At 44.8% G+C, this 16,917-nt stretch overlaps 1 protein-coding gene across 3 annotated transcripts in view; it reads right to left on the bottom strand.

Moving 5' to 3' along the window:
• The window catches only part of KDM4B (lysine demethylase 4B), a 164,292-nt gene that overhangs the window by 14,841 nt on the left and 132,534 nt on the right, over window positions 1-16,917 (bottom strand). Inside the window, exons 13-17 of one of the 3 annotated variants that reach the window (XM_065422293.1) lie at window positions 10,205-10,325; window positions 8,008-8,186; window positions 4,649-4,871; window positions 425-501; window positions 170-225 (exon numbers count right to left, since the gene is read on the bottom strand). In XM_065422293.1, the coding sequence (XP_065278365.1) occupies window positions 170-225; window positions 425-501; window positions 4,649-4,871; window positions 8,008-8,186; window positions 10,205-10,325 (656 nt within the window). Of the gene's footprint in view, window positions 1-169; window positions 226-424; window positions 502-4,648; window positions 4,872-7,323; window positions 7,642-8,007; window positions 8,187-10,204; window positions 10,326-13,461; window positions 14,039-16,917 lie in introns of those variants that run through there. The other 2 variants (XM_065422294.1, XM_065422295.1) reach the window with 2 other exon arrangements.

The raw sequence follows: 16,917 nt of genomic DNA, 5'->3' as shown, positions 1-16,917 counted from the left end.
AGGATATTAGAGACACAAGGTGGGTGAGGTAATATATTTTATTGGACCAATAAATATTTTATTTATTTTGTCGGTGAGAGCTTTCCAAAGAAGTTGGTCCAATAAAAGATATTATCTCACTCACCTTGTCTCTCTAGGATACATGCAAGACATTTTAAATGCTACCTACCTTCCATCAGTGGTCATTTGAAGAGCTCCTCCCCTGAGATTACACAGGCAGCAGTCCTACAGTAAAAAACCATCATAAAGATTAATTGAAAAGGCAACCAAGGCAATCCCAAACCAAACCTCCGCAGAGATTTATTAAGCTGGGGCAACAGCATGCCGGGAAACACTGTCTCCCCACCTCCCCTCGGTGTTGACGCATCCAGTTAATTCTCCCCAAAACCTTTCCTTTCCCGTCTCCACTACAGTGGATACTTACCGCTGCCCATGCATTGGCTGAGCACCGTGAACAAGACCAGCCTTCATTCACCAGATCAGGGCGTATTCCATAGCAACCTGAAAGAAACCAAAAGGATTCTTCTCACGCTCTTGGCCACACATACATGAAGCCCATTGCTGATAGTTCAGGTTAGATGCACCTTGGAAATTAGACATAGTATTTGGAATAACCAGATTCAAAACCCAAGAGACCACAATACGTAAATGACATGGAAGAGGAGTCACCTAGGGGTAGGGCAGCTAGGATTGATGTCACATACTAATGAAGTAGAATGTGAAACCCCAACTCCTTCCTAGGGCCAGAGGTTAGGAGGAGATGTCTGGCACTACATTCAAGAGATTGGTCTCAGAAGATATGCCCCTATTGCTACACTAAATGGACACATCAAAGGAGGTAAGAATGATGATCTGATTTAAACCCAGCTGGTGCAGCCATCTTTGCAGAAAGATTGAGCAGGACCTTATTTGAAGGGGGGAAAAGGGAGCAGAATAAAGTAATCTAGCAGTGGGGAATTAAACACTCCATGTGCTTACTGTTGCACATCACACAGGAAGTTTGTGGTGGAGCAGGGAATTGAACCTGGGGGAATCCCAGGCTAACCAGTGGGCCATCCTTCTTCCCAAACACCTCATGAGAAATTTTCAGCTAAACACACTAAAAGCTGGAAATCAAGGTGCTGCCATCTCAGCTGAACAGGCAAAAAGGGTCTCTAGTATACAAAGCACTGCAATACTTCGTGTTAATAACTTGGGTAAACTACAGGTAAATATTCAGCTATCAGTGAGGTCGACACAGTACCCGCCTCAGTAACAAGCAGCTACCTAACCCAGACAAACAACCTCAGACAAGAGTCAATAATATACACCCACGGTTGCCTCCTGCATATGAAGTTCCTTTCCATCACGTGACAGGTCACGAAAGCAGATCCAATCCAGACCTGGCAAAAGAGGCGGGGTGATGGAGTTTGGAAAACTGATTAGGAAGTTGACAAGAGCTTCTATTTTAAGCCCTTAAGTGAAATCTCTGTGGAGCCCAAACCTGTGTGGAACAGACTGAAATTTCAGCATTGATTTCTTGTTTCAAGACCACAGGTCGGGGGACCTCTGGACTTGAGGGGGGAATCTTCTGAAGGAACACAGCTCTCAGATGAGAGAGGGAGAGACACAAACTTAAGAATGAAAGAAAAGAGGAGCCTAAAGGAGAAACTACGATGAGAAACATATTTAATATTCCTTTTTTTTCCAGAAAATAAATTAAATCTTGCTTATTAAGAGCAAACCAGCCAGACTAGAGCTGCTCAGACTAAATATTAACCTTTGAGTGCAGCTGTCTGTTCCTCAGGAACCAGGGTGTTTCTGACTGTAGCTAAGAGGCAAAATCTCATTCTTTTAAATAGGAGGCTTTCAGCTCCCAGAAATAGCTATGCAAGAGAGAGGGGAAGAAGTGTGTGCTGAGGGGAACGAGAGTGATTGAAGCCCAGAATCGACAGTTAATGCAACGAGGCTAGCAAACAAGCGAAGTAACTACTCTCTCCCCTCAATAGGTTGTGTCAGCACCTCAAGGGCCTAGAAATCTTGGCTGAGGTTTCCTGGCATCCCTCCCGTTGTCACAGCCTATCACAGCTGGGTGAGACTCCTCCAAATCGGACTGTAATGGCCTGCTGAGCAGTTTTACAGCACCCAGCCAGCCCAGCTTCAATAAGCCCCGATGCTGTAGCTCCATTCTACTGGTCTACCAGCAAACTGGTCTCACCACACCAAAGGCAAATGGATACTGGAATCTACAAGTGCAAACAGACAGTGACGAGGAGACAGAGAGGCACCTGCAACCTTAAACTAGAGTGAAGCAGCTAAACCCAAGCCTCATGGGTCCAGCACAGCTAAACCTGATTAGCAGAATGCACCAGGCTCTGTCTACGACTGCAGATTAACTTTGCTTTATTCATATACACATCTCTCTCCCCAAATCAGAATTTGGCTTGCTAACATTGCTCTTGCATGCCTTTCTACTGGAGATGTAGGCATGTAGTGGATAAAGAGATTCAACTCTCCAGTGACGACTATCTCCAAGATGAGAAAGCCATCTCTATCATGTGTGCACTCACCCTATGTCAGCATACTACACACCATGAGCCGGAAGTGACCGCCTCGTGGATGCAAGAGAAGTTCATCCTTTATTCTAATTCGCCACAAGAGACATTTGTGCTCAACTGCTCCTCTCTATAAAGCTGAGCCCATAAAAGCAAATTTTGCAGATAGAAGTCAAATAATTCTTTCCATCTGCCAAGGTCAAACAGCAGAACAGTAATGTACCACACCTCCTAATACTAGTGCAAATCTGAACTAGATGCTGTAGAATCTACAGTACTCCTGACGCAGACCAGTACCTTCAACCAGCTGCCATCAGAAATCCTCTCTTGGGCATAATAATCAAAGAAACATGTAGTGTTGTTGTAGCTGTGTTCGTCCCAGGATATTAGAGAGAACATGGGTGAGGTAATATCTTTTATTGAACCAATGTCTGTTGGTGAAAGAGACAAGCTTGCAAGCTACACTGAGCTCTTCTTCAGGTCTAGGACCTTTCAGATAAAATATATTACCTCACCCACCTTACCTCTCTAAAGAAACAGACGTATATGTCTCCTGTGATAAACTAACATTGTCATAAACAGCAACACAGACACTAAGAAAATGCATCTCAGAAACTATTCCATAAGCCCAGGTGCTCCCAACAACAACAGATGCTCACAGAAATCATGGTATTAACTACCCTCTCTCATAAAACCTAGATAACTGGTTCACCTAGTAGGCCAACATTTGAACAAGTGAGAGGATTGTAAGTGGCTTACTTTGCAATTTCTGGTTTCCAAGGTATGACATACATAAATGGTCATTTACATACCAATAGAGTCAGACTCCTTGCACTACCCAAGTCCAAAACAGGTAAAACAGCAGGCAGAAACAAACTAAGGTACCTCCAGAAACAGGATCTGCTCAAAGATGTCCACTATGGAATTTCCTCATTTCTAACAGGGCGTTATCACAGATAACCACATGTAAGTGCAAAACATTACATGGTGCAAGTGAGCAAGGAGGAGGTATGTAATGAAGCTGTTTCAATGAGGTGGTTTTATACTTTTCATTTCAAAAGATCTCTGAGAACGATGCTCTGTTGTCTTAATTGCTGAAAGGAGATTTCAGGATTCTATTTCCCACCACAGCAAAAGGATGCAATATCCCGTTTCATTAGTGCAGACTGGGGGGGCAGAAGGACTTTAGACACAGGTTGTCCTTTAAAAGCTCCAGTCAGTTCCCCATAGTGGCTTGGAAGAGAGTATGTCAATGGCACAGGTTTTGGGAGAGAAATTTAAGAATTTATTTGTCCTCATGAGACCCTGCGGAACCCAAATTACCATTCCGTTCATGCAGGCTTCGAGAAGGCCAGTCTGTAATAGATGTGTCAGAAGGAGAAAAGTGTCCAATAAAATAATGGACTTTCCTCTAAAAGATAGTATCTCAATGGGAGCCCAATCTATAGCTGAAAACATTTTAGGGGCTGATCTGCTGGAGTTTCAGCCGCTACTGAATACTGCCCTTGGGAATGTCCCCTGTTATAACCCCAATCAACTTTAGAAATGGAGGCTGACGCACTGAGGTGAATGTACCTGTTTTCTCTTCCTCAGGTGTTTCCCCGTGAGCAGCTTTTAATCAGTACTATGGCTGATCACACAAGCTAAGGATTTCTACTTAGTGTCTCCCACCTGATTTACATGTCTAAGGTGGCGCTGCTGTATTCGCCTGGCTTCCATATCCCCCAGACTCACCAGCGTGGCTTAGGGAGAGAGCCTGCACATTAGGAGTTTACATGGAAGATGCCTGTATAAGAAGGGAGCTTCCATCAGGCAGGACCTGATCTTTCCCTTATTCGCCCTGCCCCGACCAGAGAAAATAATTCCAGAAGGAGCAAAAGAGGAATAGAAAGCAGATGTGCAGAAATATGCAAGGATGGCCATAGCCACGACAGACCTGAGAATATAATGAAGAGGAAATGTATATGCACATTAGTATAGAAACTGGCGAAAGGGAGTGTGGCAGGAACCGCAAGCATGCCCAGAAAGTGTCCAAATGCAGAGAGCAGAGGTGTAAAGAAACGTACAAGTGACTGAATGCCCAGAGCCCTTAGTGGGGAAGGAGGAACACTCACTAGCATGAACCTGCAGGCAGCACTTGGCACAGGATATCAGGAGGCTGGTTCCATCTTCTCCGATGTACGAGTTTGAAGGAAGGGGCTCTGTATTTTCACCGCCTGAGGTAAAGCACATCTCAGGGATCAGAGGCTTTGTCTTCTGTCCACACTTTGAAAGCTGGAGCAAGGAGGAGCTCTCCCCTGTGGAGACCTGGACAGCCTCTTTATCCATCTGTAAGGACTTAAGGAGGAAAAGGAAACAGTGGTACACAGAGTCTCCATTTTGCCCATCCACCAGCTGTTCTAAAATTCAAAGAATATTGCCCTTGTGAAAAATCAATCCTCACTAGCTCATGCTGTTTGCAACCATGTGGCAAGTGCTCTTATCCCAACTCCTACCTCACATGACAAGAATCTTGTCGCTCCCTCCGTTCCAACAGGGTGTGCCCTGGGATTTGTCGTTTGGTTTGAAAGCTCAGGGAAGCATTAGAACAATGAGCAGCGTTCACTATTTTTGCATTTATACTTTTACAAAATAAGATCAAATCCCCAAATGCTGCAGAAGAAGACTATCTCCCCTCCCCTTCGGCACCCTCTCCTGTTCTTTCTTCAGAAGGACAGTTAAAGGTTTCTGGTAGTAAACCACAGTTAAAAACAATAGATTAAACAGCCCAGCTGCACCCAAGTCTCCTCACAATCCATTATACAGCAGCATCATGCAGTCCTGGAGAGATACTTTATATTTCCTGTCTGCAGAATAAATCAGGGATTTTTTTTTTTTTTTTTAAACACGCATGCCCCAAGTGAACACAGAGCTGTGTCTGGCTCCATGTGCCCTATTTATGCAGGGACAAACTGGGTCAGAGTTGAGCAAATAACATATCTAACAAATTTTGCCTTCCTGCTCATGAAATATCTGGAAGCAAATTGAAAATTCCTTAAAGCTGATGTTCAAATTCAGTGGATGATTTTTTTATTCTAATCTTACTTTTTGCTTGTGAATATTCAGAAGCTGGATACAGTGCTTAGATGCAAGTGGTCAGACGAATAGCATTGTATGTTTCTGTTCCCTGACTGGTGTGCTAGGATTTCTGGTGCAAAGATTTGCATGTGTGATTTTAAATACCAGTTTCCAAAACACTGCTTGAACACTAAGGGAAAGCAACGCACACAGATGTGAATGGGGCTAAAGCACATTTGAACAAAAATACTGCACTAATCATATATATTAAAAAAAAATTTCACCCAGATCTGCTGGGACAGCAAGAGGCCCACTAGGATTTTTATTTCCAGTTTTTTAAAATAAAGGGGGAAGAGATTCAGTACATCTCTGAAAAGCAATACCTTAGTGGAACTGGATGCGAGAAAACAGAAGGCCATCAAACTAGTAACTGGGGGATACGATGTTGGAACAAGCATATTTAAACTGATAAAAAACCCTCTTCTTCTCCTTGTGATTCTGTCTCTACACCTATAGGGGGTGTGAGGGTAATTACACACGCCTGCATACAAATATATTCATACATATGTACACACACACACACACACACCCCTACCTACACCTATTACTACAGGGCTACCTGTGCTACAAGGCTACCTCATGCTGAGTACCAATTCAATGCATACGCAAGTGTAGCAGCACTGTATGTATTAATGTCTGCTCCTGTAAATCACTACAGGACCCAAATGTGTCAGTGTGTTAAATCTTATTTTTCCCCAATCCCCTTGAAATGTGCAGCTTTGGCGTTTTAACCAGGCACAGCTAAGTTATCAGCACTATGTATGCAATGCACAGAAGAATTGACCAGCTTGAGAGTTGAGAGGCTTTACGAATTTTGGAAGCCTCCCGTCCTGTGTGGTCTGATTTATGATATACGTTTGATAGGTGGGGCAGGGTGAGATTTGGTTCCCAATGTTTTGCTTGGCAACGATTGCCAAGAAAATCTGCATCTTAAACTGAAGTTCCCAGAACTTTAAATCCCAGCAGCCTCTTACGGCAAGGGAGGAAAGCTGGACGTGCCCAGAAAACCTTTCTGGGTATTAGCTCTGATTTACTCAAATGATTAGAAAATTAAAACAAATTACACACCACAAAGATTTACATATGCATCTCTCCTGTCTGCTGCCTTGTACAGTGCCTCCCACATTACACTAAGCCCAGGCTCCAATGCATTAATTTATAAAACCGAGACCAACACCATTGCTCTTGCTTGCGTAACTGAAACGTTACAGCTGCCTGTATTAGCCTGGGAAAAGAGGGATGCTGTAGCGTATGTTCGCAATTCAGTAGCACTGAGGTTGGCCTCTCCTAGGTAGGGACAAAACCACAGAAGGACCTGATATTACTCTCGGTCAGCATTTTGTAAATCCACCCTCAAATTTCAAACAACCTGGAGAGCGTAAAAACAGATCCAGGTAGAATCCTCTTTCAATCAGGCAGAGTGTCTCAGGGTACGTCTACGCTGCAAAACACAAAAAACCTGCAGCAGCAAGTCTCAGAGCCTGGGTCAACTGACTCAGGCTCATGCTATGGGGCTAAAAATAGTAATGTAGACATTCCCGCTTGGGCAGGAGCTTCGGCTCAGAAACCCAGCAAGGAGGGTTGTCTCAGAGGAATGTCTACACTGCTCTGCGAGTCCCTCAAGCCCAAGTCAGTTCACGCAGGCTCTGAGTCTCACTGTTGTGGGTTGGGTTTTATTGCAGTATAGATGTACCCACAAAGAGCAGAGACTGCTTTCTCTGTACGGACCCCTGAGCTGCGCCTACTCAGCTTGAGAAGTTGTCAAGCGCCGAGTGTCGGTTGACGAAGAGGAGAAAAAGCATGTGGTCCACCAGTTTTTAGGAGAAAGGCAAGTTTTGCACAGTCCTGGTGGCCTTGTGTAGACAACATTAATAATAATAATAATTTGCACTTATCGTGTTCCCCATCAGAGGATCTCAAAGAGCTTTGCACATCAGTTCTCACACCATCCCTCTGAGGTGGGCAGTATTCCCATTTGCAGATAAGGTAACTGAGGCAGAGAGATTAAGTGAGGTACTGAAGGTCACACAAGAATTCTGTGGCAGAGCTCAACACAAGACAATCTGAGGTTAACGGCATACTCCCTTGCCATGGAATTTCTGTTTTACTTAAGTAAAATTAAAAATTAATGCAAGGAAAGATGAAAAGCCAGTAGGCTTTTCCCACTGTCTCTGCTATTTCCAGATACATCTCTATGGCACACAAACCTGGGGCTCTGACTTATCAATTTACAATAAAAGCCTAGATCATCACACCGACGCCATGAAAACAAACCCACACTAATCTGACTAAAATACACACTATGCAATACCCTCCACTGACCCACCCACCCATCCGCAGCAGTATCAGAAATTACCTGGTTATAAGGGTAGAAGAGGGTACAGACAGCACAGAAAGGCTCGCTCAGGGCAGCAGCTGCATTGAATTTTCGCTCAGCTGGGAAGTTATGTGCTTTATTCTTCCACTGCAGGGAAAGTAAAGACTTCAAAGCCTCTGGGTCACTCACATCCTCCTCCCCGGAAAATGGAAACGTTTCTAGAGCAAAATGAGCAATGGGAAGTGTCTTCAGTACGGACGAAATGCAGCAAGAGGGTGTAAAATAAACACTCCAGTGACACTTAGGAGAAGTTAAAGAACAAACACCATCAGTTAGTTCTTCTATAGCACTTTTCATCCATAGGTGCCAAAGCACTTTACAAAACCAGCTATCATCATTTCCATTTTACAGATGGGGAAACTGAAGCACAGAGGGAGAGTGACTGGGCCAAGCTCACATGACAGGTCAGTGGGAGAGAAGAGAACCCAAGTTTCCTGACTCCCAGTCCCAGTGTCCATGCATTAGATCATGCAGCCTCCCCTAATTAAGCCAAGTTCAAGGTGTGCAACACAGATCTATAATAATCCCCTGCCCTCCAGGCGGTAGTTTCATCTTTCAGGAAACTACATGATGATTCATTTGGTCAGGCCAGCTTCCAAGAGGGGTCTGAGCATTACCATCTGTGAGTGGCAACTCTATTCTCAACTACCATCACAGGGTGCACTCCTTACCACCCTATAGATTTAAATCGGGCCCAAGAGGCAAGCTCAATCTGGGTTCTACTCTACACTTTTCTGCAACTATTCCCCTAACCCCCTTTCATCAACTGCAATCTAATGAGCAACCTTCATCTACTTCTGGCACAGGTCTGACAGGCAGCTGTTTGTGCTGACTAGTTTTGGTCACTCTTTGCTTTCACAAACTTTTGACTGGGGCCCCAGGCATTCTGTGATGGTTTTAGCAGAAACATCCCGCTAATTTGCTTCTCCCACAACTCTAAACATCTTCCCTATTCTTTTCTGGGTGCCAAAATCCCCATTTCTCCCCTACCTAGCTGCCAAAGCCTTCCCATGACAACTTCTACACATTCAAGTACATGGGGCATGTGAAAAAATGATCAGAGGCAGAGTAAAATATTAATTTAACATTACAATTAATACAAGGCATAGTATACCGATTGTATTATTCATTTTCTGATTTAATTCAGTGGAGACCACCCTTTTAAAACAAAACTTCTGAATCTGCTGCAAGATTTCCAGCCTGCTGCACTGCAGGGCCACGGAACCAAGGGGCCCTGCAGTAAAGTCTAGGTCCCAGTTTGCTAAAGAGGACCTCAGCCTTTAACTGTCTCCCCACCTAATTCCACTCATTCTATATGAGGATGAAGAAGAACACAGGTTCATGCCAGGAGCACTACACCCATATGCAGTATTTTCCCTGGCTACAGATATGTCTACACTATGAGCTAGGGGTGTGATTTCCCTGCTTGCGTAACATACATGCACTAGCTCTCATCAACCTAGCATGAGGTATAAATACCAGGGTAGCTGCAGTAGCAATGGTAGCGGCAGCAGAGGCACAGCTTAGTTGTGCCAAATACATACCCACAAGCCAGTGCAAGTACGTGTACATGGGCAAGGGAATTACACCCTAGCTTGTAGTGTTGACATAGCCTAAGACTCCAAACTGCATTACTTGTGCTTAGCAGTGCAGCAAGGACAGCTGTGAACAGAAAGCTCTTCCAGGGAGCATAGAAACCTCCTTTGGACAGAAGTGTCAAGTACAGCTTGACCATCTCAAAGTGATTTTGTAGGCAGGTGTTTTGAAGTCCTGATCTGCCAAGTGATGTAGCCATTTGAGTAAGATCAAAGAACCTGCCCTCCCTCCCTCTCCACTGCACCCACAGCCTGTCTCCAAACAGGAATTTAATCACTCATTGCCCAGATCATTCTCCCAAATTTCCCCATGATGTCCCCCCCCCCCCCCATATCTCCTGTAGCTAACAGGGTCTCACCCAGAAAGTCAGAAAAACAAACAAGAGCTGGGTTTAGCGTTCAGCAACACTTCCTTCCGAGTGCATAGAGGCCTCCACCAATTAAGCAAAATGCAGAAGAATCTCATGCCATGGTGTCCCATTAATGACCACCCCAACGATTCTTCTGGGTTTGACAAGCCACTGGCTGGCTAAGCAAGTAGCCCCGGCATATCAGTATTCTGGACAGCCTTTTGCACTCACCCTCATCACTTGAGGCCTCCTGTTTAACCACAGACAATGGGGAGCGGGTTGGTGGTTTGCCCAGTGGGTGACGGCGACTTTTCTTTATCTCCATCTTCATTTTTAAAAAAGCAGACGTGGCCTGAAACAAATCAGAGCATGTTACGTGGGAATCCCAGAACTGAGGGGAGCAACAGAGGCCAACTCAAGTTAATTCCCCAGGATAGGGCCTTTAACCCACACACAAAAATCATCATTGCCTTTGGGTAGGATCACCAAGGACATCCCCACAGGTAATTTTGGTAGATTAGGCCAACACCCTCCCATAAGATCATGCCAGGTAAAGGTAAATGACAACATTTTCCTCTACCCAGAACGGCCTCAAAGTCAGATGGAGTTTGCCAGTTTCACTAGCCTCTGAAAGGTCTGATCAGTCATGTAACATGCTGCCTGCATTTCAGCTGGAAACCTCAGGGTAAAAATACTTCCCTTGAATGAAATTCTTATCTAACTCAGGGAGTTTCATAGTGCCCTTTACCACAATATCTAAGGCAAATGAAGTCTGAAGGTATAGATCCTTGAAATCTACAAAGGAATGTTCTGCTCTTCTCCACTCCCTGGACAACGTAGCTTTGCAAACACACACACACACACACACACACACCATCATCATCATGCTGGATGTAATGAAAGTGCTTTGTCAAAGAGTAAGGTCTTGCAGTGAGCCTTTGAAGTGGTTACACTCCAGATGGGCTTGTTGTGACCCACTCCATTGAGGAGCTAGGGAGCTGCATTCTGCACAAACTGGGACATCTGCATTTTATCCATATCCAATCCAAGATGTACTGAGTTTCAGTCACCTATTCTGGAGGTGACCAAGGCCTTGTCTACACTAGAGAAAAATGATAGATTGCAATGCCTTTTAATTGGTGGAAAGTGCCCTTGCATCCACACAAAAATTTACTTTAATGGATTGTTTGCCGGGCATCAATGATAGTGTCATGGAAAAAGTTACCCACGCATTGATTTTAGTTCACAGACTCAAGCCTGAGGCCAGTTTATTGCAATACATACCAATGCGTTGGGGTAGCAGTCCGAAAACTACTACACTTAGCACAGCATGCAGGCTGCCTTTAGTCTGTCAAACCGCAAGCATATTACAAATAATACGTCATTTATGCGAAATAAGAGTAGGGGTCTGTTCCTTTTTCCCGGTAGCTTCCTCATTATTTACGAGAATTGGGTGCCTATTGGCTGGGGGGGTTTCTTGGTGGTTTTGGCATGGGTGGTACTTGGCATCAGTTGGGGTGTTGTTTTTCATCAGGGTACATATTGTTTTCCGGGGCGGGGGGCATAGGGGTTTATTACAGGACGCCCAAAGATGGTATATGATTGGCTGGTGGCAGGTAGCGGGAACTATAGGAGGAGCTGGCCTTTACTAGAAGCAATTTCTTCATATAAGCCGTTACTATGTTTCATCAATAAGCAGTTATGTTTTTCCATCAACAAGCAGTTATCATGTTGCTAAGGCCTTTCGCATGGCTTCCTTCCCCTCCCTCCTCTGGTCATGGCCCCTGACCGTATTTGGCAGGGGATTGCACAGCATAGTTTTGTTCAGGTTCTGGCCTGTACTGTTTTATGTAAAGGCCGTCGATGTAGTTAGCTTCTGTCAGAGGGCCTGAATTTGGGCCTTCGGTGTTACTTTGGTTGTCATTAAGAAGGCTACCTAGTTCTTTTTCCCCACAATAGTTACCCTAAAAAAATTGCGTAGCAAGTCTCAATCAATGCTAACTCAACTGATTGAGCACCCAAGTAGACCCATTCCACTACAGCAGGTTTCTCACTGCTGTCCCCTAGTGCATCAGCCACTGCAAAACTGGCCTCTCTGGTCATCTTTCTGCATGCCACAGTTCAAGGATCAGCTTCACAAGAAACCACCTACCCATACACGTAGCATTGCCTGGAGTTTGATTACAAGTCATTTTCCGAGCAAGCGACTTCTGGAACAGTATTTCAACTCTAACTGATTGCAATTGTTGTTGTTGTTGTCATCGTCTTGTCCCACGGTAATAACAACAGGCCATGAAGTTCAAGAATGAATTCAACAACTTGCACAGGGTCATTTGGTAAGGGCTTGAGTCAAGGTGTCCAATCCAAAACATATTTCACTTTTCTTGCAATACTACACTCAACATTGTGAGCAGGTGTTAAAGCTGACATCTTGGTCCCATCTCCATTGATTTCCACTCATGCAGCGTAGTAAAGACCCTCCAGTAAAGACCATCCCATCACGATCATGGTACTGGGGTGTTCCCAGAGAAAATCCCTGGCTAACAGGGCTCTGACAACCATATTCCCACTACAAAGTTGAGGAAGAGAGTTCAGAAATATGATTCCTTGGTGTTCTACTGCCTGGTCCCAGGAAAACCTTTGCCTCACTGTGAGGGGATAGTGTAATCAGCATGCCCCTTCCCAGCTGGGAACATATCACAGGAATGCCACGGTCTGTATGAGCTTGTCTGAGCAGCTAGCCACACTGGCATCAAGCACTCAAATGCTCAATGGCAGGAGAAAGGCAAGGATTTGAGACAAAAGGACTGGAAAACTAAGAATAATAGGAGTCACTCTGATGTTGCCCACACACAGTGTTTAAAAAAAAAAAAAAAAAAAGAGTAAACAGGATCTGTACCAGATCTCCAGCCAAAGACTCACCACCACAACTTTGCTGTGGACAGCAGTGGAACTCTGGAGGATGGATCAGCTAGGATGAAAATGACAGGCAGGAAAACCCAAACATAGGGAGGGGATAGATGAGTTGGACTTTGTCAGCCAGGACCCGTTGGCAGTGAAGGTCATACAGAGTAATGCTGGCATTGCCAGATTACAACTCTAGCTTCTAAGCGCTTAAAATCAAAGAACATGTTTGGGGAACATGCTTGGGGTTCACATGGCTGCTACCATTAGCATTTGTGGCAGAGTAGATATAGCTACACAAGAACGTGAACATCCACTGTTCCATCATCCCCACCTCATTATACGCTCCTTTTTTCCCCTACGCTCCCACCTCTACTGTACCAACTCCCGCTATCATCTCCCAGCTCCTGCCAGATGCACCAGGCCAGGGGGACATGGCAGGTTAAGTGGCAGAGCGATATCACGCGGCCAGACCCAAAACAGAGGACAAGCAGCAAAAAATAAAACCAAATTAAAAAAAGGTACAAAGAGACCACAACGTAAGCAGCATAAAAACAGAAGCATTTTATTTCTCCAGCACAAACCACACAGGCTGCGGCCAAAGCATTTACATCCTATTGTATCTGCCGGCCCACTTGCCACCCAGCAGCATGCACTGGTGATCACAGTATCGACGGCTCTCTTTGGTGTAAGGCACATACATTAGAGCACAAATTGGCCTGCTTTGAAATTTACAGCACAGGGGGTTAGCGATTCAAAGGCAGCATCATTGTCCTTAGTATGGCATTAAGAATGAAAGTGAAGTGCATTCCATGCTACACAGTAGTCAGAGGTGCAGGCACCACGCGCAGACAATCACAGCTCCAGCAACTTGTCGATTTTAGCCCTGATCTTCCTCCAGTCTGCAGATACTATATCTGAGAAACGCTTATACAAAAGGTGTTTTAATCGGGCCACCGTATTGCATGGCAAAGCATATTTCCCTCTGCCCCCACGATAACTAACAGTGCCTCGCCATTCCCTCAGCTTATCAGGGGGAACCATACGGGAAAATAAAGCTGCAGCGTATCTCTCCGGCTTGCCGCTAACTCTCTTGAATATTTCCCTTCGCTGCCTTTTGGGAATCCTCCTCAAGGTGATATCATCCAGAGGTAGGGCAGCCTGTAATAGGTTAAGGTTGTTACTGTATTTGTCATTGAAAAGTTACCCCCGCCTCCCCATCCGCCTCCCAAAACCGCATCACAAAAACGCTCCTGGGTTACACAGCAGCCCAATACTGGGGGGCAACAGGCAATCTGCTCACCATCTGGGACAGACTGTACAATTGATCGTACTTAATAACTGGAAGCAAGGGCGAGACAGACATCAACATTCTGTTGCATTGCAAGGCTTCTGTGAAGGGTTATTATGGTTACTGGCTTTCTCACCATTTAACCCTTGACAGTGGTTGTCTATTGGCAGCTGTGACCAATAGACAAGCAGTCCACCAACCTGGACGACGACACCAAACTAACACCACCCCAACCTAAGACAGAAAGCCAAAGACCAAGTACAATGGATCTGCTGAACTGATGGGAGTAGCAGAAAGTTTACCAGCTGCAAGGGAAAAAGTTGTGACTCATGGGCCTTGCTCTGTTTCTCCAGCATATGATGAGCCACACATGGACAGGTATATGAGGCAGAAATTTCTCTCCTGTAATTCCCTATCCTTCTCTCACCATTCACAGATATCGGAATTTATAGAGGGTCATTCCAGGCTTATGGAAGGGATGTGTCCTCCAGGACTTCTTGCTATAGGACTCCCTGTTCCTGCCCAATATCCTGCATTTTAAAACACTGAAAATATCCCATATCGGGAGGCTCCCTTCTTCCCACCTCATGATCCCAGCTGTATCAGAGACTTTTCACTCAAGACAAGGAGAACATTTGCGAATAGTATTACATACAACTATGAAAAAAACTTGTCAGTTTACCTCACGAAGCATTCTAAGTTTGGAGTTTATATGTGTTTGTCTTGGGGCATCAGATCTGCTCTAGTTAATACACTATTACACTTCAGAACATACATTCAGGCCATTTTAGAATTTATTTGTCTATGCAGCAATGCAATGGGAAGGTAATGTATATCACTAGCATAACAGATTTCACTTCACTTAAAAAGACTTCAGTAACTCAGCCAGAAGTTATAGGCCTATTATAGGAATGGATGGGTGAGGTTCTGTGGTCTGCGATGTGCAGGAGGTTAGACTAGATGATCGTGATGGTCCCTTCTGGCCTTAAAATCTATGAGGCTATAAAAATAACATACCCCATCCCCCCTGGGCGCACACACATTCCCTTCCTCATTATCTTCATACAGCAAATGAATACAGAGGTCATAACATGCTGACAATGAAATGTAGTCCTTTGCCCTGTTTTCAGAATAGGTGCACAAAGCATCCCTGATCCAAGTAGCCCTCCTGTTGGTGACTCTGCTAACAGTAACTCTTGCCTCCACATCTGCACGGCCTGATGCAAGGATCTAGGACCGTATATTCCAGTCATCTTTAAATATCTTTCAGGTATATTGTGCAAAACACAACAAGCAGCAGAGATAATAAGGAAGTTTGTCCAGACAGTTCTTGCAAGGTGGCCTTCAATCTATCACTGACTCCACTGATATCCTCCATTTCCTCAGGGTATAGCTGAGTCTTCCACTCCCTTGAGGATTTGTTTTCATAAACCAGGGAAGCACATATGCAGAATAACATTAGAGACAGCCATTTAACTAATGTCAATTCAACTGGGGGCGGGAACAGAGGTCTAATTTTTGGTTTTTGTGGAAAATGGATGAGTTTGAGAATCACTTGCACCTTCCCAGGCCAGCCAACACAGATATGCATGAACTGACTACAATGATATACTGTGACCTGCATCAAAAAGGGGTGCTACCTCTTCTTGTTAAAGCACTCTAGGGCTTTGCTGAGATAGCAACTGTGTTTCATCAATGCACTGGTACAACTGAGGAAATAATGGTTCAAAGCTTGCTATAATGTCCTGCACACTGATCACATGCCTCTTGCAGGAAATGGTCACGTGCACCTCTGTCACAACAGTGCCTACCGTGGACTTATGGACCCCAAACTGATTCCTAACTGACTGGTAGCTGATCGGGATAGCTAGCTTGCACACTGCTGTCATCCTCCATCAGCCTGGAGAAATGAGCACTCTAGTGTTGTAATGTCAGGGTGAGCTCAGCACAGAGGTCCAGGAAAGTCTTTCTTCTTCCTGAAATTCTCAAGTCACTGCTGGACATCCCAGATCACAAGCACATTCTGGTCCCACCACTTTGTGCTTGTGCACATGGCCCAAAGCATCTCTCCCCACCATTGGAAACTCATTCAGGAATAAATCAGAGAAATGTACTCTGAAAGTCCAAGTTGACAGGTGACTCCAGTACCATTCTTTTGGTCTCCCAACACTCAGCATGAGGTCTTGAAAAACAATCCACTGCATCTCAGCAGCTGCCTCGCGGTAGTTTTTCCTAAACTCTAGCATAAACCTTTCTTCATAGGTGCGGGACACACTTGAGAGTGTTTGCGCTAGCCTACATGTTCCAAAAACAGTTTGGCAATAATACTGGCAGCAAGGTAAATACTGGAATACCCCACAGCCAATTACTGGAGTGTCCCAAAGACTATGGGAGTTTAACCCCTCCCTCCCACAACCCTCCTAGGTCCTCAGTGGGATAGCAAACGTTCCCAATATAGCACGATGACAGACAGCAGTGCTGGGAACTCAGATACATTCCTAGTGGGCGTGGCACCACAACCAGCACAGCAGCAAAATTGTAGGGGTCTTTAACTTGGTGCAGCATTGCCAATGTGGAAATACTCAAATGGGCAGCTGAACAACTGGCAATAAAACCAAGTATTGAAATACCACTGATTGGTTTCTCTAGTGTAGACAAGGCCTATGGCATTGTTCATTGTGGCAAGCTCCTCATCTGGGGAAAAGGGGAGAAAAAAAAAAAAAGGCAGAGTTTCCTAGCAAGCTGAAGG

This window comes from Emys orbicularis, chromosome 24, assembly GCF_028017835.1.
Source record: "Emys orbicularis isolate rEmyOrb1 chromosome 24, rEmyOrb1.hap1, whole genome shotgun sequence".
NCBI lineage: Eukaryota > Metazoa > Chordata > Testudines > Emydidae > Emys > Emys orbicularis.
Note: the sequence above shows the minus strand (reverse complement) of the source record. Positions and strands in the feature narration are given on the sequence as shown.